This window comes from Bubalus bubalis, chromosome 3, assembly GCF_019923935.1.
Source record: "Bubalus bubalis isolate 160015118507 breed Murrah chromosome 3, NDDB_SH_1, whole genome shotgun sequence".
Classification (NCBI taxonomy): domain Eukaryota; kingdom Metazoa; phylum Chordata; class Mammalia; order Artiodactyla; family Bovidae; genus Bubalus; species Bubalus bubalis.
Genome location: NC_059159.1, coordinates 48,323,492 through 48,348,926, shown reverse-complemented (window position 1 = coordinate 48,348,926; position 25,435 = coordinate 48,323,492). Strand labels below are relative to the sequence as shown.

At 40.7% G+C, this 25,435-nt stretch overlaps 1 protein-coding gene, 1 long non-coding RNA gene, 1 other non-coding gene and 2 pseudogenes across 5 annotated transcripts in view; 2 read left to right on the top strand and 3 right to left on the bottom strand.

Moving 5' to 3' along the window:
• Positions 1-5,009, top strand: part of SLFN12 (schlafen family member 12) — a 32,804-nt gene extending 27,795 nt beyond the window's left edge. The window contains exons 3-4 of one of the 2 annotated variants that reach the window (XM_045164953.1): positions 283-363; positions 4,283-5,009. In XM_045164953.1, coding sequence (XP_045020888.1) covers positions 283-363; positions 4,283-4,863 — 662 coding nt within the window. In that variant the 3' untranslated portion in view covers positions 4,864-5,009. The remainder of the gene's footprint in view (positions 1-282; positions 364-4,282) is intronic. The other variant, XM_045164954.1, reaches the window with a different exon arrangement.
• Positions 5,010-8,463: 3,454 nt separating this feature from the next.
• On the top strand, positions 8,464-15,138 carry LOC112583787. Of its 2 annotated transcripts, XR_003108030.2 has the most exons (4): positions 8,464-8,751; positions 11,890-11,937; positions 12,017-13,747; positions 14,975-15,138. It is a non-coding gene; the product is annotated as an uncharacterized LOC112583787 (long non-coding RNA). The 2 variants fall into 2 exon arrangements; XR_003108031.2 differs by lacking the exon at positions 11,890-11,937.
• Positions 8,596-8,759, bottom strand: LOC112584169. Its single transcript, XR_003108511.1, has one exon. It is a non-coding gene; the product is annotated as a U1 spliceosomal RNA (small nuclear RNA).
• A 1,024-nt stretch (positions 15,139-16,162) lies between the features above and the next one.
• LOC102403494 lies at positions 16,163-16,836 on the bottom strand (annotated as a pseudogene).
• Positions 16,837-23,395: 6,559 nt separating this feature from the next.
• LOC112583477 lies at positions 23,396-24,799 on the bottom strand (annotated as a pseudogene).
• Between the last annotated feature and the right edge of the window lie 636 nt (positions 24,800-25,435).

Genomic DNA, 25,435 nt, shown 5'->3' with positions numbered 1-25,435 from the left:
TTCAATCTTTCCCAGCATCAGGGTCTTTTCCATTGAGTCAGCTCTTCACATCAGGTGGCCAAAGTATTGGAGTTTCAGCTTCAACATCCGTCCCTCCAATGAACACCCAGGACTGATCTCCTTTAGGATGGACTGGTTGGATCTCCTATCCACAATATTTAACAATATTTCTATTGGGAAAATGGAGTCATTTCTAAGCAGACTTTAGATATACAAAGCATTTAGTTGATATAGTAAGCATTTAGTTGTGACAAATTAAGAAAGTGGGTTTTGTTTTTTAAGATTTTCCCAGGTTGTTTGAAGAGATGAACTTTCAGCGAAGTATGTTATCTCCAATTCCCCATGATCGGTCTGTTGATAAAGGTAAGAATTTAGAAAGTCAACAGCAGAGATATTACTTTAGAGGTAATTTAATTAGGGTTTCTTTGGACTTGTATGTCTTTTCAAATCTCCTCTTCAAATAAGCTCTGTCTTGAAACTTATCATTAAAGCATATTCTGGCATTCAGGGGAATGCTTTTGGTGTTTTTAGCATGGACTATATCAAAATGTAATATTTCAGATTTTGATTAGACTTTTTCTTGGTGTAATAGGAGCTCCTTTCATTGGAAGTAAGAGAAACCCAAGTCAACTTAGTTTAAACAAAAAGGAAATCCATCATGTCAGTAGGAAGTCTATATTGAGACCCAGCTTCATACAACGGCTATATTCCATTATTGAAGAAAGACCAACAATACTCAGAATCTCTGATTTACCTGTTTTTGTTGTTATTACTTATGGGCAACATGTTTGTTGTTTTCTGCTGTATACACAGTGTTACCTTGAACATTTTTGTTCAGTCTTCTGTCGCATATTTGTGAAAATTTTTCTAGGGTGCACACCTAGGAGTAGAATTGCTAGGTCAGGAAGTATATGAATATCCGAGCAATAGGATAATGCCAGATTGTTCTCCAGAGTAGATGAGTCACTTTACTCCCACCAGCATGTTAGAAATGGCACATCTTCTCCAGTTGTCAGCTTCTCTTCATCTTTCTTTTCGTCCTCCTTTTTCCCACTCAAATAGGTGTAAAATAGTATCTGTGTACATCTGCATTTCCCTGGTTGTTAATTTGGTTGAACATCTCTTCGTGTACTTACTGTCTGTCTGTATTTTATTGCCTATGAAATGCCTATTCTGTCGGTTGCCCATTTTGCTATTAGGCTTTTGTCTTTTTCCTGTTGATATGTAGGAGATTCTAGAATCCAGATCATCTTCTGATCATATGTATTACAGGTTACAGAAATCTTCTCCAAGTTCGTAGCTTTTGTTTTCTCTTTTTTTGAGGCTGCTGCTGCTAAGTTGCTTCAGTCATGCCTGACTCCTTGAGGCATATGATGATTATCAGCAGCTTGATACTTTTGCTGATTGTGACTTAATTTAAAATAGTCCAAGTTACCAATATTTAAATTTTCTGTTTCACTGCTCTTTCTGCTTTGTGTATGAGATCCTCTCTAACCAGTAAGTTAGAACCATATTTCCTTTCATTTTCTTCTAAAAGTTTTAGGGTTTTGCACTTTATGTTTGACATTTAAAGCCTCAATCTATCTCAGTAGGGATGTAAGGATGGTATTTCATTTTATTCCATGTGGATAACCGCATTGTTGGTTTTCATTCACTAAGTTGTGTCTAACTCTTTGCGACCTGCCTGGACTATAGCCCACCAGGCTGCTCTTTCCATGGGATTTCCTAGGCAAGAATACTGGAGTGGGTTGCCATTTCCTTCTCTAGGGGGATCTTCCCAACCTAGGGATCAAACCTGTGTTCTCCTGGCTTGGTAGGCAGATTCTTTACCACTGAGCCCCAGGGAAGCCCAGTAACCACATTACCCAGCTCCAGTTACTGAACAGTTCCCATTTTCACCCACCAATTTGCCATGCCATCTCCAGCAATATTACTAGGTATATGTATAGCTTTGTTTCTAGAATCCATATTATGTTCATTTGGTCAATTTGTCTGTCCTTATACACACTATACTGTCTTAATATTGTAACATTGTTCTAAGTACTTAGCAGGGCAGGCTTCCGTACTATTACTCTTTTTCTTTGAGAGTGTCTTGGCAATTTAAATCATTTAATCTATGAAACAAATTTTAGAACTGTTTAAGTGCCACAAAAACCCTTTAAAGATTTTGATCGCAGTTACACTGAATATATAGATTTCAGAAGTGGCATAGTGACATTATTTATATCAATTGGTCTTTGTACAATTGAACATAGGTTTTTAAAATGTTTTGTTGTAATTGATGTTACCTTTTTGTTTGGCTGCACTGCTTGGCTTGCGGAATCTTAGTTCTCTGACCCAGAACTGAATTTGTGCCCTCAGGAATGAATAGAGGTACAAAGTCCTAACCACTGTACCACCAGGGAATTCTCAATGTTTTACTTTAAAAGTTACATTTTTTTCTTATTTGTCGCTAGTCTGTAGAAATGCAACTGATTTTATATATTGATTTCACACCACCTTGTTAAAATTTATTTTAAATCATTTGTTCATAACATTGCTTTCCTGACCTAAGAAAATATCATTAAGGTCGTTATTTTGAATTCCCTGTTGGGTAAATCACTTGGCTCTACTTCATTAGGAAAAGGTTTCTGGAGATGAGTTTTGTTCTTTAATTTTGAGCATAATCCCATTTCTTCTCTTTTCTTGACTGTGTTGGTTTCTGCACATTAGATAAAGCAGCTGTTTTCACAGACTGACCTCAAATAGGAGATGAACTCACTAAGTAGTTCAGCCAGACCTTCTGGGTGCCTCTCAAAGCTTTGTGCTCATTTAAGCCGCTAACGCTTTGTTCCTAGTGTTTGTAAGCCAAGTCCCACCAGTGCCCTGATTAAGGGACGGTGGAAGCCAGTGCCTCAAGTCGTAGCCAGAAAAGGTGAGGCACTAGATGTGTGTCCCAATTCTTCCTCTCCTTGGGGAAGAGTTGATAGATGGCTTTTATCACCCGATTGCTCTTTTTTCTTTCTTTCATTTTTATTTGTTTATTTATGGCTGTGCTGGGTCTCTGTTGCTGCAACATGAGCTTTCTCTAGTTGCTGTGAGCAGAGGCTGCTCTCTAGTTGCAGCGTAGGGCCTTCTCACTGCAGTGGCTTCTCTGGTTGTGGAGCGCAGGCTCATTTGCAGCAGGGGGCTCCAGCGTACGTGGGCTCGGTTGGCTTAGTTGCCCTGTGGTATGTGGCATCTTCCTAAACACAGTAGGGGAAAGAGAGAGTGGGACAAATTGAGAGACTAGCACTGAAACATAAATATTACCGTATGTACAACAGACAGCAAGTAGGAAGTTGCTCTATAACCCAGGGGGCTCAGCCCAGTGCTCTGTGACAACCCAGAGGGGTGGGATGGGGTGGACGTGCAGGGAGGTTCAAGAGGGAGGAGACATGTGCATACTTATGGCTGACTCATGTTGCTGTATGGCAGAAACCAACACGACGTTGTAAAGCAATTATCCTCCAATTAAAAGAAAAGAAAAAAACCACAGAGGCTTTGGTAGATGCTACATTCCTCCAGAGGGGATTATATTTCTTTCTGCAGGTAGATAGAGTACCAGTGATAACCTTGATTCTTTGTTTTAAGATTTGTTTTATGCTTTTCTAGAAAGAATATCTTTAAATTTTGCCCTTACCATTACTAGGTCATGGCTCTTCTTGAGTCTCAACTCAAAGTCTGAGGTGTTTACCACGGGCCTTCCGCTTTTCAGGGACTCAAATTCCGGTCTAAGTCACCCCACCATGAGGTTGATAAAACTCAGGTTCAGCTCTTTTTAACCTCCCAGTTGACAATTTCTTCTGGGTTTTCTGCATCTCACCCTGCATCTGCCAAGTGAGTTGAAGGAAATGTGTATGTAGAGTTTGGCTGCTTTTCTGCAGTTTTATCTTAGATTTTCCCTCTCGAATTATAGTTCCTCTGGTAGCCCTGAATGCCAGTCTCTTTTTCCTCAGCCTAATAAAACTGGACATTTATGCTTGGGCTGTATTTACCCATGACATGATATGGAAAATATCCTCAGGCAAAAAGCTGGGATGAATGTGGTTCTACTTCCTGTGTTTCCATCAAATATTGTGACCCTTTAAGTCCTGCTTGTGTTGGTTGCTCTCTAGTTCTTTAAATTTCTGTTTTTATATTTTATACAACTTTTATAGTTGTGTTTGGTGGGAGGGGTTGGTCTGGTACAAGCTACTTTGTCATGGTTGGAATTGGAAGCTTCCAGTGTTTAAAAATTTATTATGATTATTTTCATACCTAGTGCCATCAGAAAAGGTGACATATATTCCAGAAATCCTCTACAAGAGACTGTTCTCACAACATGAAGGACTTGAACAGTTGATACGTAAAGAGATGGGCTCTGTTCATCAAGGTACATTGATCTTTTCTAAGAGCTGGTCTTTGGATCTGGACTTGCAAGAGAACCAGAGCGTCATCTGTGATGCACTTCTAATTTCCCAGGACCGTCCACCAGTCTTATACACCTTCCTCAGAGAACTGAATGAGGAACTAAAAGGCTATTCTATACAAACTGCCTTAACTTTAAAGAAGAAACTGGTAAAAATTGGTGGCTACACTGGGAAAGTGTGTGTCATGACAAAGATTTACTGCAGTGAAGAATCTTCTACATTAACTGAAGGCAGTGCAAGACTTCTTCATGATTCAAGCTTATCTGCAATTTACCCGAAGTCCTACACCCTCATAACCAGTCAAACAATGAACGATTTAAAGAAGGCCCTTTTTATAGTCTTGAAGAGACTTGGAACTTTAAGTGATAAATTTGATTCTGAGATTTTTCAACACCTCTTGAGCAATCAGCATGGATTACTTTCTGAGGAATGACGAAAGGTTGTTTAAATATTGTCCAGTTCAGTTCAATCGCTCAGTTGTGTCTGACTCTTTGCAACCCCACAGACTGCAGCATGCTGGCTTCCCTGTCCTTTACCATCTCTCAGAGTTTGCTCAAACTCGTGTCTATCGAGTTGGTGATGCCATTCAATCATCTCATCCTCTGTCATCCCCTTCTCGTCCTGCCTTCAATCTTTCCCAGCAACAGGTTCTTTTCTCATGAGTCAGCTCTTTGCATCAGGCAGCCAAAGTATTTAGCTTCAGCACCAGTCCTTCCAATGAATATTCGGGACTGATCTCCTTTAGGATGGACTGGTTGGATCTCCTTGCAGTCCAAGGGACTCTCAAGAATCTTCTCCAGCACCACAGTTCAAAAGCATCAATTCTTCAGCGCTCAGCTTTCTTTATGGTCCAATTCTCACATCCATACATGACTATTGGAAAAACCATAGCTTTGACTAGATGGACCTTTGTCGGCAAAGCTTTTTAATATGCTGTCTTGGTTTGTCGTAGCTTTTCTTCCAAGGAGCAAGCGTCTTTTAATCTCATGGCTACAGTCACCATCTGCAGTGATTTTGGAGCCCAAGAAAATCTTGCACAAGGCTCATCTGAATCATTAAAAGTAGACCAGGCTACAAAGATGTTCTTCATTATGTCGTCAATGTTGTTCTCAAATAATGTGAAAATATACCTCTAAAAAGCTTTACAAGGAAAACAAATTGATAGGATCTTGGAAAGTCTAATTTAATTTTCAATTTATTTCTTTCTAAATGGTTTTCATAGGTGTTATTCAAGACTTTTTGTTGTTGTTTAGTCTCTAAATTGTGCCCAATACTTTTGCAACCCCATGAACTGTAGCCCACCAGGCTCCTCTGTCTGTGGGATTTCCCAGGCAAGAATACTGGAGTGGGTTGCCATTTCCTTCTCCAGGGGATCTTCCCAACCCAGGGATGAAACCTGCATCTCCTGCTTGGCAGGCAGATTCTTTACCACTGAGCCCTCTGGGAAGCCCCTTTAAAAGTTATTAGGAAAATTAACTTGTTAATTACTCTGTGCACAGGGTAGTTTATTTACTCTGTGCATAGTCCATGGATAAGTTTTCTTCCACTTTTAAGTTATGAAAACTTTCAATACTCTTAACAACAGCAATGGAAATTTCCAAGACGTACCCAGAAAACCTTTATAACTTAGAAAAGATTATAATTGATGACGTTTACAGTCTTTGTAAGGAAATGAAGCATCCAAAATTTTTCCCCCTCCCCACAAAATTCTCTGAATCTTCTTGGACTGCTTTTACACTGTTCACTTGGAGAAGTTATGACTTTTCTAATTGCCCAGCTGGCATCCTTAAGAACTCAGCAGAATAGTCGCTTTAACATGCAGAATTGAAGATGATATGGAGAGTCTTCCAGACAAACAAAATGTAAAGAAGTTCATCACCTCTAGACTGCTGGTGATGGGGACTTAAGCTGAAATGAAAGGGTGCTAATTAGTACAGATGTGTCTGTCTTAAAATGGTTCGACTTAGGATTTCTTGACTTTACGATGGTACGGAAGCAATTCGCGTTCAGTAGAAACTATACTTCGAATTTTGAATTATGATTTTTCCTGAGCTAGCCGTATGCGATGCAATATTTTGTATGATGCCGGGCACTGGCAGTGAGCCACAGCTCGCAGTCAGCCATGTGATCACGAGGGGAAATAACCAACGCTCTGTAGTGTATTGTGTTGCTTCCTGCTTCTGATGTGAAGAAGAGGAAAGCAATTACTCTTGAGATGAAACTCGATTTCCCTGCATGAAACTGGCAATTCAGTAATGGCCATTACGTGTGAGTTAGGACTTTTGCAATTGATGCTCTCGACCATCTTAAAGGATAAGTGAATCGGTGATGCAGTGAAATTGTCAGCATTGGTTAAATCCACTGTCTTCGCGAAGGAATTACCGGGGCTAATTGATGATATGGGAAAATTTCTCGACATTAGAATGGAAGATCAGATACAGAAGCGCACACCACGTAGTCTACTGAGGCAAGTTTTTTTCCATACACTTCAAGAGTATGCTGACGATCTTACACATACGCGAATGTTTATAGTGAGTAAATGTGCAATGTTTCAAGTGGCGTTGTTATTTTCATAATGTGAACATTGGTGGTGAGGCAGCAGGTTGCTGATACCAAAGTGATTAAGGAAGTGCTGAAGTGTTTAAGGAAGAGCTGCGTAGAATAATTGTGGAGGAGAAGTATTTGCCAGAACACGTATGTAATGTTGATGAAATCAACTTGTTCTGAAAACATATGCCAGAGCATACGTACATTCATCAAAAGTCCAAGACAATGGATTCAAGGCTTCCAAAGACTATATAATGCTGCTTTGGGACAGAGATGTTGTAAGGTTCAAGTTGAAGCCTTTCTTAACCTACCACTTGGAAAACCCTAGAGCACATAGGAATACGAGAAAGCATATAGGTTCAGTACAATTCAGTTCAGTCGCTCAGTCGTGTCCGACTCTTTGCCACCCCATGGACCGTGGCACACCAGGCTTCCCTGTCCATCACCAACTCCCAGAGCCCGCTCAAAAAAGCATATACTTCGCATTTATTGTTGCCATAACAGGGAAGCCTGGATGATATTAGCATTGTTTGAAAACTGGTTTTTTGAAATGTCTTATTCTGCACACAAGAGAACGTTGCAGGCAAAACAAGCTGTACAATCAAAGCTTGAAGTCTTCCTAAAGAATATTGTGCCTACTAAACCATCAGCTAGTGTAGATGCCCCAGTGCCTCCTGCTATCGTCAAGCCTCATCGAGAGAGAATTGTCACCGTAGCATCAATATCATCCCGCGATTAATTTTAGTTCAATGTTTCAAACATTCTTCAGGCCTGCTGTGCTTTCAGCTGTCTGCTTTGATGGTAAATATCCATACAACCATTTTGTTTTTCACTTTCAGTACAGTGATCAATAAATTAAATGATATATTCAACATTTTAATTTAAAAATAAGCTTTGTGTTAAATGAGTTTGCCTAACTGTAGGCCAGTATAAGTGTTCTGAGCTGATTTAAGGTAGGCTAGACTGAGCTATGATGTTCAGTAGGTTAGTTGTATTACATGCAGATTTGACTTAAAATATTTTCAACTTATGATGGGTTTATTGGGACATAAAACCATCACAAGTCGAGGGAGATCTGTAATAGGAAAACATATGAAAGTATAAATAATAGCCGCTCAGTTGTGTCTAACTCTTTGCAACCCCATGGACTGTAGCCTGCCAGGCTCCCCTGTCCATGGAATTCTCCAGGCAAGAATACTGGAGTGGGTTGCCATTTCCACTCCAAAAGATAAAGGGATAAGAATCTAAGCATATTACTACAGAAAGTCATCAAATCACAAAGCAAGTGAGTGAGAGAAGAAAAAAGAAACAGATGAGCTACAAAACAGCAGGAAATGGCAAAATGGTACTAAATACAAACCTATCAATAATTACTTCCTTTTTAAAATGTTTATGTATATATGTAAATAGTTGATTTACAATATTATATAAGTTTTACTATACAACACAGTGATTCACAGTGTTTTGTTTTTTGTTTTGTTTTTTGGCTGTACCACATGGCAATGGGGTCTTAGTTCCAGAACCAAGGATTGGACCTGTGCCCCCTGCAGTGGAAGCACAGGTTCTTAAACGCTGAACCACTGGGAAATTCCCAGACGTTTGTTTTTCAAAGGCCTACCAGGAGGAAGCATGAACGTAGTTTCTCCCTACTACAAATTATGCAGCCGAGTTCCCCACGTTTGGGGAAATGGCAGGGGTCAGCACACCTGGAGTGCAATGGATGAGCCTTGCCCTGGGAAAACCACCTTTGTGATCATGGTATCTCCCCTGCTGGGTAAGTATATGATTCACAATTTTTAAAGGTTATACCTCGTTTATAGTTTTTGTAAAATATTGGCTGTAGTCCTTGTGTTGTACAATATAATCCCTGGAACCTATTTATTTTATACATAGTAATCTGTACCTCTTAATCCCCTACTCTATTCTTCCCTTCCCCCACTTCCTTCTCCCCACTGTATCTGTGGGTCTGTTCCTTTTTTGTTACTAATTTTCATTAGTTTGCGTTATATTTTAGATTCTACATATAAGTGATATCATACAGTATTTGTCTTTCTGTCTGACTTATTTTATCCATGTTGTTGCAAAAGGCAAGTTTCATTTTTTGTGGCTGAGTAGTATTCCATTGCTCGGAGAAGGCAATGGCACCCCACTCCAGCACTCTTGCCTGGAAAATCCCATGGACGGAGGAGCCTGGTGGGCTGCAATCCATGGGGTTGCGAAGAGTCAGACACAACTGAGTGACTTCACTTTGACTTTTCACTTTCATGCATTGGAGAAGGAAATGGCAACCCACTCCAGTGTTCTTGCCTGGAGAATCCCAGGGACGGCGGAGCCTGGTGGGCTGCCGTCTATGGGGTCGCACAGAGTCGAACATGACTGAAGCGACTTAGCAGCAGCAGCAGCAGCAGTATTCCATTGTGTATATATAGCACAACTTCTTTATCCATTCGTTGTTGATGGACACTTAGGTTGCTTCTATATTTTGGCAGTTGTAAATAATGCTGCTATGAACATTGGGATTCATATGTCTTTTTTCAAATTAGTTTTTCATTTTTTGGATATATACCCAGGAGTGGCTTCTCTTTTTAGTGATGTGGGAGTTCTCTTTTTAGTCTTTTGAGAAAGCTCCTTACTGTTTTTCACATGCTCGCCAACATTTTTTATTTGTGTTCTTTTTAATGGTAGCCACTCTGGCAGTATACGGTGATATCTCATTGTGGTTTTATTGTGTTTCTCTGATGATTAACAGTGTTGAACCTCTTTCCATGTGCCTGTTGGCCATCTGTTTTGTTTTGTTTTGTTTTGTTTTCTGAAAAATGTCTATTCAGGTCTTCTGCACATTTTTAAATCATGTTGCTTGCTTTTTGATGTTGTTGTATGAGGTATCTTAATATTTTGGATTGTAACCCCATATCAGTCATATCATTTGGAAATATTTTCTCCTATTCAGTAGATTGTCTTTTCATTTTGTCAATGTTTTTCTTTACTATGCAAAAGCTTTTAAGTTTCACTACGTTCCATTTACTTACTTTTGCTTTTATTTTCTTTGCTTTAGGGGATAGATCCAAAAACATATATATTGCTACAACTTGTGTCAAAGAGTATTCTGCCTGTGTTTCCTTCTATGAGTTTTATGGTTTCCAGTCTTGTATTTAAGTCTTTAATACATTTTGACATTCTTTTGTAAACAGTGATAGAGAATGTTCTGATTTCATTCTTTTATTAATAAATGGAGCTGTCCAGTTTGCCCAGCACCACTTATTGAAGAGATTATCTTTCCCCCATTGTATATTCTTACCTCCTTTATCATAGATTAACTGACAGGTGCTTGGGTTTATTTCTTGGATTTCTATCCTATTCTATTAATCCATATCTTACATACAAAATTAACTCAAAATGGATTAAAAGCTTTAATGATAGATCTGAAATCATAAAACTCCTAGAAGAAAACATAGGTGGTAAGCTGCTGAGCATCTGTCTTGGTGATTTTGTTTTTTTGAATTGACAACAAAAGCACAGATAACAAAAGCAAAAATAAATAAGCAAGATCACATTAAACTTAAAACCTTGTGTAAAACAAATCAAATCATCAATAAAATTAAAAGGCAACATACCAAATAGGAGAATATATTTGCAAATCATGTGTCTCATAAGGGGTTAACATCCAAAGTATGTAAAGAATTCGTTCAACTCAATAACAACAAAACAATCTAATTTTAAAATGGCACAGAATCTGAATAGACATTTTTCTGAAGAAGACATACAGATAATAAAGGTACATGAAAAAGTGCTTTAACATCACTAATCATTAGGGAAATGAAAATCAAAACCACAGTGAGATATCCCCTCATACTTGTTAGAATGGCTAAGTCGCTTCAGTCGTGTCTGACTCTGTGCGACCCCATAGACGGCAGCCCACCAGGCTCCCCCATCCCTGGGATTCTCTAGGCAAGAACACTGGAGTGGGTTGCCATTTCCTTCTCCAATGCATGAAAGTGAAAATCAAAGTGAAGTTGCTCAGTCATGTCCAACTCTTAGTGACCCCATGGACTACAGGCTACCAGGCTCCTCCGTCCATGGGATTTTCCAGGCGAGAGTACTGGAGTGGGGTGCCATTGCCTTCTCCACTTGTTAGAGTGGCTATCATCAAAAAGACAAGAAATAGCAAGTCTTAGTGAGGACTGAAGGAAAAGGTACCCTTGTGCACTGTTGGGAATATAAATTTGTGCAACCACTATGGAAAGTAGTGTGGAAGTTCCTCAAAAAAATTAAAAGTAGAATGACCATATGATCCCACAGGTTCACTTCTGGGTGTTTATTCAAAGGAAAAAAAAAAGTACTAACTGAAAGATACATGTACCCCTATGTTTATTGCAGCATTATTTACAATAGCCAAGATATGGAAGAAACTTATGTTCCTATATTCTGTATAGCCATTAAACACACACAATGAAACATTATTCAATCATAGAAAAAGAAGGAAATTTTGCCATTTTTGACAATAGGGGTGGATTTTTAGGGCATAATGTTAAGTGAAACAAGACAAAGAAAAACAAATATTATGTGATCTCACTTATATGTGGAATATGAAGACAAAAACCAACCAACCAAAAAAGCTCCCAAGCTCATGAATACAAGGAATAGGGGTGGGGATGGGGTTGCAAAATGGATAAAGTAAGTTAAAAAGCACAAAATTCCAACTGTAAAATGAATAAATCATGGGATGTTATGTACAGCATGGTGACTATGGTAATGAAAGTGAAAGTTGCTCAGTTCTGTTCAACTCTTTGTGACCCCATGGACTATGCAGTTCATGGAATTCTCCAGGTCAGAATACTGGAATGGGTAGCTGTTCCCTTCTCCAGGGGATCTTCCCAACCCAGGGACTGAACTCAGGTTTCCCACATTGCAGGTGGATTCTTTACCGGTTGAGTCACCAGGGAAACCCAAGAATACTGAAGTGGGTAGCCTATCCCTTCTCCTTCAAATTCCTGGATCTTCCCGACTCAGGAATCTAACCGGGGTGTCCTGCATTGCAGGTGGATTCTTTACCAGCTGAGCTACCAGAGAAGCCCAACTATGGTAATAGTCTATTGTATATTTGAAGTTTGTTAAGAGAATAAATCTTAAAAGTTTTCACAAGGAAAAAAATGTTGTATTAATATATGGTGATGGATGTCAACTAGACCTACTGTCCAGGGGTGGTCACTTTGCAATATACAGAAATATCTGATCACTGTGTTGTATACCAGCCACTAATATAATGTTATATGCCAATTCTATCTAAAAAGTCAACAGAATAAAAAGAAGATACATGTATAACTGAATCATTTTGCTGTATACCTGAAACTAACACAAAATTGTCAATCAACTATGGTCCAACATAAAATGAAAAATTTAAAAAGTCAACAGAATATTTTCTGCTACTACTGTGAAAGTAATGTGCCCTTTTTTATTCATCTTAAGATTTTTTTCCTTGTCTTTGATGTTTAACAGTTTGATATGCTGTGCCTATGTATATTTTTGTTTCTATTCATTCTGCTTGGGATTCATAGAATGTCAAGTCTACAGCTTTTTCTGTCTTGTCAGCTTTGGAATTTTTTAAAAGTTATCTCTTAAAGAAAATATTGCTCTTATACTTTCTCACATCTCTCCATATTGTGTAAACATTTTACGTTTTTGTTGTGTACCATATGACTATTTTTTAATCTGAATTTTCACTCTTTTTCTCTGCTGCTGCTGCTGCTAAGTAGCTTCAGTCGTGTCCGACTCTGTGCAACCCCAGAGACAGCAGCCCACCAGGCTCCCTCGTCCCTAGGATTCTCCAGGCAAGAACACTGGAGTGGGTTGCAATTTCCTTCTCCAGAAAAATTTTATAAACAACTTTTTCTCTATGTATGCTTAAATCTAAATATTGATTTTTATCAGCCTTTTTTTATTACACTTATTTTTAATTGCGATGTCTTATTTTCATTACATTTATTTTATCTACTTATGTAAAATGACTTTCCATTTATAGTAGCGGTATATAAAAAGTTTTATATAAACAAGATGATTTAAAAATATCAAGTTATTACAGTAAGTACAAAAAAATCTTGAATAATTAACCTTTGAAAATCACTGCAGTAAAGCCAAAGCAACAGTAAATGGTTATAATTAAGAGACTTGGCTCTTAAAAAGAAAAGCCTCACCAATATCTATTCTTTTAATTTTTGTTTTCTTTCTTCTGATTTTATAGCTAACCCACAATGTGACACGTATGTATATACCAAGTGACATGTATGTATATAAACCTTAAATTGTTTAAGATCTATGTGGGCTGTGTTACTGCATTATGGGGAACAACATTAACGAGTATATTTCATGTCTGTTTCACAGCTAACTACTCTACTGTATTTCCAGATGGGCCGATATTTCCACATGACAGATACACATCTCTTTTTCTCTTAATTACTCCACCAATCCTGAGTGTTATAACTATCATTCAGGCCAACAGCAAATACCCTCATTTATTTACTTTGAAATAATACAATCCAGGGAAGAAAAAAATCCTCATTCGAACATGGTATTTTTTTGTTTTAGTAACAACTGGGTATATTTCTGATTTGCAGCAAACCCTTACTCAAAAGAAGAAATGATTCATCTTTACATTCCACTTTTTAAGCAGCAGCACTGTTTCCAAGCTGCCACAGCTGTGACTTGCAATGAGTAAGCTCTATCCCCCGTACGGCTCAGCTTCTAAATATGTAAAGTGACAAAGCTAGATCTAGGTAAGTGTGAGAAACCACACCGGCCCTCATGAGTAAAAACACTTCTAAATAACCTGGTGCATGCTGCTCCAACTCTACATATCTGGTTTTCCACATTCTCTTGCAATTTGATATCTTATGGTTTACTGCTTCCTCAGACTCAGACTGGAATAGTAATTAAGGGAATTAATTTAAAAGGCCTTGCTTTTTTGGATTATGAATTAATTTTGGAACAAAATGTAAATGAGATTACATTAGAGCACTTCTTCAAAACCAAATGCTGGGACATGATTATATTTAAAGTCTGGTGCTAAGTCACTTTAGTCGTGTCCGACTCTGGGCAACCCCATAGACGGCAGCCCACCAGGCTCCCCCGTCCCTGGAATTCTCCAGGCAAGAACAGTGGAGTGGGTTGCTTTCAGCTTTCCAGTTCACTAATTTTCTCTTTTGCTGTGTCTAATTTCCTGTTAAACCTATCTGTTAATGTCTAATTTCAATTCAATTCTAGAATTCCTACTGGAGTCTATCAATTCTTTGATGATTTTTTTTCTCCCTTTTTTCCTCTCTTAAGCACATAAATACTAGCTCTTTTCAGTCCTTGTCTGATAATTCCATTATTTGGATTAACTTTGGTCTGTTTCTGTTGGTATGGTTTTTTCCTTCTTTGTCTTCGCCATACAGTCGTGTATTTTGGCATGCCAGGTAATTTTCAGTTAAATCCTAGACATTGTATGAAAAAAGGTATAGAGGATCTAAGTGATACTGTCTTCCTCTCAAGAAGATTCATGCTCTCCTTTGCAAGGCCAACAGAGTAACATATGATTATCTTAATCCAGTTAGAGACTTAGCTACTCAAGGAAAGTTTTGACAGTATTTTTAATCTCTGATTTGTATTTGTAAATCTCTAATTTGTCTAAAGCAAAGCAAAGCTGGTTGCCTCAGCTTTAAATTGCCTTCAGACAGATGTTTTATGTATGATAATGGCCTTTTCTAACTGTTCTCAATGGAAATGTTGGTTTGCCACATGCTACTCATTACTGCATACCACTTTTGTGCACTAATAGCAATATCTCAGAATAAAACTTAAATTTTAGTAGATAACCAATACACTCACTGGATTACATTTATAATTTTTATCTGAGCTAAAAATATTTTTATTGTGTCCAATTGCTTGCTGTACATCTTGATATGTCATAGGTACCTAAAAAGTATCCAGATGAACTCTATGCTGTTCCCTCTTTCTTCCAGGTTTAAGGAGACCAAAGAGATGTAAACATTAATTTCAGGGCAGAAGACCTGAATATACATTTTTCCAAAGAAGACATAGAAATGGCTATTTGGCATGTGAAAAGATACTCAGCATCACTAATCACTGCATGTGTGCTCAGCCACTTCAGTCGTTTCTGAGTCTTTGTGACCCTGTGGACTGTAGCCCACCAGGCTCCTCCATCCATGGAATTCTCCAGGCAAGAATACTGGAGTGGGTTGCCATGCCCTCCTCCAGGGGATCTTCCCAACCCAGGGATCAAACCTGCATCTCTTACGTCTTCTGCATTGAGAGGTGGATTCTTTACCACTAGTGCCACCTGGGAAGCCCCACTAATCATTACAGAATCATTATAGAAATGTAAATTAAAACCACAATGAGATATCATCAAAAGTATAGTACAAATAACAAATTTTGACAAGGACGTGGAGAAAAGGGAATACTCGTGCATTGTTGGCGGGAATGTAAACTACTGCAGCCATTATGGAAAACAGTATGGCAGCGTCTCAAAAAAACTATATGTATGTATTGCTGTATGACTCAGCAGTTCCACTCCTGGATTTATAACCAAAGAAAACAAAAACACTAATTCAAAAAGACATGCATCCCGATGTTCATAGCAGCATTATTTGTAACAGCCAAGATATGGAAACAACCTACATGTCCATCAATAGATGAATGAATGAATAAGATGTGGTCCATGTATACACAATGGAACACTGCCCAGCCATACAGGAAGAAGGAAATCCTGCCATCTGCACCAACGTGAATGAACGGCAGCACGCCAGGTTTCCCCTGTCCTTCACGATCTTCTGGAGTTTGCTCAAACTCGTGACCATTGAGTCGGTGACGCCATCCAACCATCTCATCTTCTGTCATCCCCTTCTCCTCCTGCCTTCAGTCTTTCCCAGCATCAGGGTCTTCTCCAATGAGTTGGCTCTTCGCCTCAGGTGGTCAAAGTATTGGAACTTCAGCTACAGTCCTTCCAATGAATATTCAGGGTTGATTTCCTTTAGGATTGACTGGTTTGATCTCCTTGATGTCCAAGGGACTCGTCAAATATATGTAGAATCTAAGAAATAAACCAAACAAGTGTATAACAAAACAGATACAGAGAACAAACTAGTGGTTACTAGTGGGGATAAAGAGGGGAAGGGGCATGGGATTAAGAGGTTCAAACTACTGTGTATGAAATAAATAAGCAACAAGTATATATTAGACAACACAGAGAAATATAGGCGTTATTTTGTAATACCAAATGGAACATAATTTGTAAAAAAATTGAATTATTATGTTGAAGATGTATAACTAAGAAAATATTGTAAATAAACTATACTTTGATTTTCAAAGAATTTTTAAAAATCATCTCCTTTCTTTATTTCATTAGGAAGACCTGCATTTGTATCTTCCTATTATTTTTTTTTTAACCGTTAAGGCATTTTATTTGCACGCACGTAGTACATCCCTAGAAAAAGAATCCAAGGATTTTCCCTCCTGTGTGTTTTCATCTTGTTTTTTCATGGTCCATGATGTCAGTTGAGATCGTCAGAACAATGAAACCAAATCAACAGGATGGGAGCAGGTTATTCTGTAACTTTTCTAGCTCTTTGAATTGCACGTCAAATCTGGGGCTGATCCACTTATTTAGCCTGCCTGTGAGGTTCACAATTTTACCAGCCCTGTGATTATCAATTATTTCAAATTTGTCAATGTAACTGTGCTTCATCATCATCGTTAGCAACCTGATGATGACTTTTGGAACATGGCCTGATTGGAACCTGTCATTTACCTCTCTCCTTTTGCCATTGTTGATCCTCTTGAGAGCATCAACCAGGACGTTCATGCACCGTTATGGCAGCACTGAAAGATGGCAGGAAGAGCTCTTCTTGCATTTTTAATAGCATGTTCCACCTGCCAATGCAGGAGAGGCAAGAGATGGGGTTCGATCCCTGGGTGGGGAAGATCTCCTGGAGAAGGAGATGGTAACCCGCTCAGTATTTTTGCTTGTGAAATTCCACGGACAGAGGAGTCTAGCAGTCTACAGTCCATGGGGCTGCAGAGAGTTGGACATGATTGAATGACTAAGCACACACACAAAACATCTGCCAGGCAATAACTCAGAAAACCTTCATGAAAAAGTACATTTGAAAAGATGCCACATGTCATGATTGATGAAGCCAAGAATTTCCACGCTGACAACAGAGACTACCATGAGAAGGAAAAAACATCACTGAAAGGACAAAAATTGCCCAGGAATTTTTTCTGGATTTTCTTGGTCCACTTTCTGACTCGCCACTTGGATTGCAGGGGCCTCCCCACTCCTTACCCTTACATTCAGGAATAGAGTGTGCCAGAGTGGTTTGCGATGATATCCAAAAGCAAAGAGCAGTGCAGGAGGTCAGAGAAAATTCTCCACCTAACATCCCTTGTGACTCTCTGGGGGCTTCCTGGGCTTAGGATGTGGATGGGACTTTAGAGATTAGAGTGCACTGTATTTGGAACATGAGGAGACCCATGTGGCAGAACTATGCCAGGTCTTTTTTAAAAAGAATCACTCCTGCAAGGGTTGACCTCTTAATAAGCACAGCAGACAAAGCTCCTGAAAGAAGTGAGGAAGCAAAGGGTACGGTCCAGAGCAACAAGGCATCTGAGGGGCTGGATGAACACATCAGGTTGGACAGTGACGTCTGCTCCAAACTTAGGAAGGGAGGTCACGTGTGAGATCACTCCAAGGGAGGTCACGTCTGAGATCCCTCTAAGGGTGGCTGGGACAACTGTTGGACAGACTCTTATGCTCTCTCCAGCCTCCAGGATGGAAACACATCTGTATATTCAGAAGGATGATAACTGATTGGAAGGCCTCCCGTCTAAGAAGAAACCATGCCTGTGTGTGAAACCAGCTGTTCTAGGTGCTGGGAATCCTGTGGCAGACGCAAACTCGAACACGTGAACAAAGGACTATAAAAAATGGCAGAGCAAAATATGGTTGTAAAATGGACAATTTTTTTTTAAGCCTCGCTTTACTCTCCTCCTTCCTGCTAATTTTCAGTCATTGTCCCCATGGACGAAATCAACCAGAATTCAGGTGATGATACCATCCAGTCAGCCTTTTGAGGTCCAGAACAGGATGGAGAATGGATCCCAGAGGGAAGATGTTCACAACACATCTTCTCACCCTCCCAAGCATCTACTCTTATCCTTCCTGTGGTTGAAGGGTAATGTCCCCAACATAGTAAATAAAGTTACCATACCATGGTGTCTATTCAGTCAAATGTTCATCTGAAACCAAAAATGTCATCAATCACCAATCTTCTCATCAGAAGGGGTGGGGGAGAGAGAAACATCAATTAGCACAAAACCCGGCTGCTGCTGAGCCACTTCTGGAGCTGACCTTAGGCCTTGGGTGGTAATTATAGCAGCCTTCCTTCTCCCATCAACTCCTCCAAGTTCTGCCCACCTCGGTGGGATGGGAGTCTTTACCTCTTGGGGTTAAACTTTTATTCCTGTAGGGTCTTAGTCCTGGAACAGCTCTCATCCCACCCCAATGATTGTTTGCTGACCTAGAGAGGTTCCCTCTGGCATTGTCTTGCAGGGTTACCCGAGTCGGGCAGAGGGCAGCAACCATCCATTCTGGTTGAAGGTAGTGCTGTGAGTGGAGGGAAAGCCAGTGAGATAGTGGATGGAGATGCTATGGGAGTCTGAGTTGCCTGCTTTTATAACTTGTTTTGGTCTTGCAGACCCGCTTGTGTCCAGTCTCATATAGATGAGTTTCATTTTACGATTGAATTCTACTCTGTACCTTCACCGTGTGATTCAGTGGATCAGATGACCCCTAGGATGTGATGGGATGTCAGTTCACACAGTTACTTGGTGCCCCATGCTCTGAGATTCAGTCTCAATAGGACTCTGTGGGAAGCCAGAGACTGAATGCACACGGACAACACTCGCTGGCAGAAGTGAGCATGGTCTTCCTCCAAAACCACAGGGATTGTTACTGGGGCTTGTTAGAGGCTTTCTTCAGAACTCTGTCTTCTACAGAGCCTTCCATTCCCATTGGGTCTGCTGGGTCATCATGTGAAAATGGCCAGGCATCCTTGCTTTGGTCTTGCTACAGAGTCCTACTCTCTGGACAGCCTTACTGGTAACCAGAATGAAGATTAGAGCTGCATGTCCAAAATTCAGAGAAACCAACCAACCATGAAGCTTTCCTCTTTGTTCAGTTCAGTTCAGTTCAGTTGCTCAGTCATGTCCGACTCTTTGCGACCCCATGGACACACAAGGCCTCCCTGTCCATCCCCAACTCCCAGAGCTCGCTCAAACTCATGTCCATCGAGTCAGTGATGCCATCCCACCATCCCATCTTCTGTCATCACCTTCTCCTCCTGCTTTCAATCTTTCCCAGCATCAGAGTCTTTTCCAATGGGGCAGTTCTTCCCACCAGGTGGCCAAAGTACTGGAGTTTCAGCTTCAGCACCAGTCCTTATGATGAATATTCAGGATTGATTTCCTTTAGGATGGACTGGTTTGATCTCCTTGCAGTCCAAGGGACTCTCATGAGTCTTCAAAAGCACAGTTCAAAAGCATCAATTCTTCGGCACTCAGCTTTCTTTATAGTCCAACTCTCACATCCATATATGACTACTGGAAAAACCATAGCTTTGACTAGATGGACCTTTATTGGCAAAGTAATGTCTCTGCTTTTTAATATGCTGTCTAGGTTGGTCATAGCTTTTCTCCCAAGGAGCAAGCATCTTTTAATCTCATGGCTGCAGTCACCATCTGAAGTGATTTTGGAGCCCAAGAAAACAAAAGTCTTTCACTGTTTCTGTTGTTTCCCCATCAGTTTGCCATGAAGTGGTGGGACCAGGTGACATGATCTTGGTTTTTTGAATGTTGAGTTTTAAGCCAACTTTTTCACTCTCCTCTTTTACTTTCATCAAGAGGCTCTTTAGTTCTTAGCTTTCTGCCATGAGGGTGGTGTCATCTACATATCTGAGGTTGTTGATATTTCTCCTGACAATCTTGATTCCAGCTTGTGCTTCATCCAGCCTGGCATTTTGCATGATATACTCTGCATATAAGTTAAATGAGCAGGGTGACAATATACTTAACATACTCCTTTTCCAATTTAGAACCAGTCTGTTGTTCCATGTCCAGTTCTAACTGTTGCTACTTGACCTGCATACAGGTTTCTCATGAGGCAGGTAAGGTGGTCTGATATTCCCATCTCTTTAAGAATTTTCCAGTTTGTTGTGATCCACACAGTCAAAGGCTTTGGCGTAGTCAATAAAGCAGAAGTAGATATTTTTTCTGGAACTCTCTTGCTTTTTCGACTGCCCTCTTTGTAGCGGGCACTGAAAAGTCCTGCAGCTCACTTCTTGGTTTTTACCCAAAGAGGTTCAAGACATGTCCACACAGGGACTTCCCTGGTGGTCCTGTTCACTTGGCCTGGAGGGTCGGTCCAAAGCAAAGCTCGAAGTTGACTTTCGGGTTGAAATACTAGGACCTGGAGGCCTCGGTGCAGTGCTGCGGAGAAGACACTTTCGGGTCTTCTGTGCCTTCCAGTCATCCGTGTCCAGACCCATGTCCCATTTCAGAAAGCCGGGGCTCAGGAGGTGGCCTTGAAACCCGCCCCTGGCTCTGGCCTCCATGGGGCCGCTACCTGGACCTCACATCTTCTGTCCATTTGAGAAGCCGGAAGGCCCATGAGTTGGAGGAGAGGCCCATCGTGGTCGACCTTTATATTTTCTGGAGCAGAAGTTCAATAGGCTGCAAGAGCACATAAATATGTTTGGAAAAGGCTCATTGAAACCTTGAGAGTGAATTTTTAAGTTTAAGATTTTAAAAATCTTTATATTATCTGAATTTGGGGAATTGCTAATTTTTCTTATTCCTTAAGACATGATTTTTACAAGACAAGACTTAGTCTAATGCAATATATAATATGTATTGAAAACTACAATCACAGTTTAAAAATCCTGCAGTCTCTCCTTAAATGTCAACCTTGACCGTTTTCTTTGACATAGATTAAGGGATTGAGTCTTTGTCTTTTCTCACAAAAGATCAAAGGAGTGTTTTATAAACTGCCTTAAAATCATTACTGTTTTCAAACCATTTAGTTCCTAACATTGTATATTTTATTTAGTGATTTGGATCTGTGTCTGAAAGAGTTCTGAGTGTCTGGAGCAGGCTCTGAAGCCACACTCCTTCTCAAATAGGACTGGAACCCAGTTGCACCTCAGATTAGAATTTGAACCCAGGATCCCTGGTTCAGGAGGGGATTCAAGCCCACTGTCTTTCAGTTAAAGCGTCAGACTTATTGAAGCTCAGGTTTTATCTCCTCACAGAAAGAAGTCAACATGAGGCAAAGCAGTTGGCAAAGAGTGAGTTTATTACCATAAGATGCTTGTGAGAGATACTAGTAGGGAGCCAAGGGAGTGCAACCCCAAGGATAAAGAGGGCTACATTTTTGTAATCAAAGAAAGAGTGGGGAGGGGAGAAGACTATCATTTTCTCCTTCTTGAGTAGACATCAAGTCTTGTTACCAAATGTTAGGTCTGTGTGCCTGACACAGTGAGGCCAAACAATACCAGAGAGAGGGTTATTGCAGGGCCATGCAAGGAGATGGGTGGCTCATGCGTTAAAAACCCTGAACTCCCAGAAAGCTTTCAGCAAAGCCCTTTTATAGGAAAGGTGAGGGGAGGGGTGTGGTTAGTTATTGCAAACTTCTCAGTACCAGGTCATGGTCAGATCACAATGTCCTTGTAGACCTCCACCAAAACAAATGTTATTCTCTGTTCTGACAAGAAAGGGCAAGGTCCCAAGACTCGGCTTTCACTTTCCCAGGCCCAGGCCCAGGCCCTGGCTAAGAGGAGGGACTGCCTGTGCAGGCCAGTTACCCTGCCTGGGAGTATTCATCCAGTACCTGGTCTGGGTCTTTTCACCAGGGCCTGGGCCTGGCTAGTGGGTGGCCCTGGTGAGGGCTCTGGAGCTCTGCAAGATACAGCTCTCACTGTGTCCCTGGGACCCCCACTCACCTGCTAGTCCTGAGGCTGGAGGGCCTGGCGGGCCCTGGGGAGAAGGCCGTGATCCACCTCTCACCACACTCTCTGCTGCCAGGACCACTGTGAGGCTGACTGCTAGTGGAGTGGGACCTCTGGCTAAGGGTTGAGCACTATCAACTGCATGCCTACCCCGCCCTCGTTGCAGGCTTATATAGTTAATTTCTCCTCGATCCCTGTATGATTTAACCAGGACTGTCAGGGTGCTATTCAGATCATATATATTAGCCAAAGGGTGGTAACATATTCTAGAATATGGTAATCCATCTCAGGTTTCAGTATAAAGTCCCCTTTCACATGGGTTCTTTCTCCTTTCATCTATATTCCTGTCTTAGCTACATGCGGAAATGCTGCTCTTCAGCATCTCTGACTTCATGGAACAAGATTCAGACACCATGTCTGTTGTCTTGTGTTTTAACTGTGAGGTCTTGTGGCTTGAGTGTGCCTTGTGCTTAGATGCACCTGGTAGAGTAGATTGTTGCTAGGTTACTGGATTATTTTCTTGAGTGGTCATTACCTTAGAACAGTCTCCCAGACCCCCTTAAAATTCCCTCTCTTTCTTTAATCCTCTAGTGGTATTTCAAAACAATTTAATTATCCTGTTACTGCTGCTAAGTCACTTCAGTCGTGTCTGACTCTGTGCGACCCCATAGACGGCAGCCCACCAGGCTCCCCCATCCCTGGGATTCTCCAGGCAAGAACACTGGAGTGGGTTGCCATTTCCTTCTCCAATGCATCAAAGTGAAAAGTGAAAGTGAAGTCACTCAGTCTTGTCCGACCTTCAGCGACCCCAGGGACTGCAGCCCACCAGGCTCCTCCGTCCATGGGATTTTCCAGGCAAGAGTCTTGGAGTGGGGTGCCATTGCCTTCTCCATTAATTATCCTACCCTAGACCTATTTCACGTTCATTGCTGAATAATATTCCATCATGCGAGTATACTATATATATCCATTGTTGTATCAATAGATAATTTGGTTGTTTTCTGTTTGGGACAATTGAGAACAGTTAGTCTATGTGTACATGTTGGCATATCTCTAAATATATATATAAAAAGTATGACTAGAAGTGAAGGTAAATGAATATACATTTCTAAGAAGACCCTGAAATGGACTTTATTTTTCTGAACTTTTAAAGAGATTACCATTGATTTTCTTTTGTCTGATTTTATCTCAGGATTTCCTTTTCCAATGTGCATGCATATCACCTCTTCGAACATCAAAAGTCATGACTTTTGAAAGGAAAAGTGAGGAAGCAGAGGTTTGATTGTATATTGGTTCAAAAATGGACGTGGGGCTGTGAGAAAGAAGACTTCATTAGAGAACCATTATAAGAATGGGGAGGCAGGGAAAGGTGGCAGTAAATTAGAGAGGACCCATATGCACGTGTGAAAAAGGATTTTCCTGAATAAGTAAGTGTGAATTCATAATCAGAAAGGGAAACAAGGGACTTGAATGTGAACACTAGAAAGGGTGTGAAGATAACAAACTGTTAAATCAAACAGCCTTCTGTACCAGCATCTGGTAGGTCTGCTAAGCCAGGGCATCCATTTGTGGAATGCAGGATATTCAAGATAGGCAGAGGGAAAGAGGGGCAATGACCCACCTGCTGTGTCTAGAGGAATTAATAAATCAGGCATCTGCAAATCAGAAGGTACCTCTCCTTCCCCAGATACTAAAACAATAACCTCCCTTTCCTCCTTCCCCACCTCCTCCCACCTCAGCACACATGAACATCACTTGATTTTGCTCCCTGACCTCAGGCTTCTCACCTGATCTGTGCTGCCTGTTCTTTGTGGCCAGCTGTCTCACACAGTAGTCCTTCACCTGATGGAATTGGGCACAAACTCTGCACAGCAGAATCATTCCACCTCGACTGCACAGACATATCCATGGAGGGCCCCCGATCGTGCATTTCAAGGAATGTGATGGCATAGTGCATCTCACACCTCTGGGTTCAGAAATTATGGACTGGCAACTTCCTAATACAGTGATCAACAGAAGCACTCATGGCGGTAAGATCTAGTTTCTTTTTTCACTTCCAGTGACAGTGACTTGAGGGGTCTTATCGTGCACACCAGAAAATATGTACCCTCCCTCAGTGTTTATAAATGCAGAAACACCTGAGGAGACACTCAGTAAAGCATTGGGACTCCTTTGTTGAGAACATCTTAAATTCAACCCGTGTGGACTTTACGTAAGGTTGAGCTTTTCCAGGTACTGAAGGTGGTGAGCACTAGCAAATAAAGCAGCAGCTGAAGCCTCTGTGTTACCTTTATTTTGTACATGAACCTGAGCTTTCTATGGACTTAACACCTTGGAACATGTGTAAGAGTCTGAATCCCGCCTTTGAGGAATGCCAGTGCTTCCTGAGAATTCATGACAACAGTAGACATTCTCTGTCTGTGGTTCAAAGAGGGGCACAGGTAGCTAGTCCTGTAACCGAGGCCTCTGATGTTCCATGATTTCACAGAAATCAGAAAGACATCTCCTGGGTGCAACTCATCTGAACAGCCTTTTGAAAGTTGAAGGCAGATACAGTCATACTCCATGGCTTTCATAATCGTAGACTTTGTTCTCAGTCTCAGCCTTGGTCACTCCCCCTCCAGAATTCGGCAGGCAGGTGTTGCATGCACGATGCTTTTTTTCTGCTTTCTTCCGCAGTTGAGGGTTCGTTCCACTCCTGTGCTCATTCCTAGGGGTGACTTTTCCTGCGTTTAAAACATACACAGCAAACTCATTTTCAAATCAGTCTTGAGACTCATCTTCTCAACATTTGTGCTGGTCTTACCCTGAAATGTTCTCCTAAAATACAGGAAGACCCACCATTAGAACAGGACAAGCACAGGGAAGCAAATTACTATTTTGAGGCTATTCTTTTGAAGTTGGTTCACTTCGTCTATTCCCACAGAATTTGAGCCCAGATTCATACAGGAATTAAGTGTGCAGGACAAGTGGAGAAGCCAAGTCTGACATGAGCCCATTGCCACCAGAGAAACGGTCAAGAGGTGATTTTTCTGCTGTGATTTTGGTAACAGTTTCTGCAATGTTCTCCTTGGACCTGGAAAGCTTTCAGGGTCAGGGTATTTCTAGGGTGCGCTGATGCGTATGGCTTTTCTTGGTGCTTTGTCTTTCCTCTCTCACTTAGACCTGGGCAATCTCAGATTATTTTATAGCCCAAGTTTTGAAAAGAGCAAATCTGATTGAGTTTGTTACTTATCTTTGTTGCAATGGAATAAATTCTTTAGATTTCTCTGGTCCAAGCAGTTCCCATCTTGTGAGGGAAAAAAGTATATTCTATACTTTTTTGCCTTCTCCAATGCAGGAAAGTGAAAAGTGAAAGTGAAGTCGCAGAGTCTTGTCCGACTCTTAGCGACCCCATGG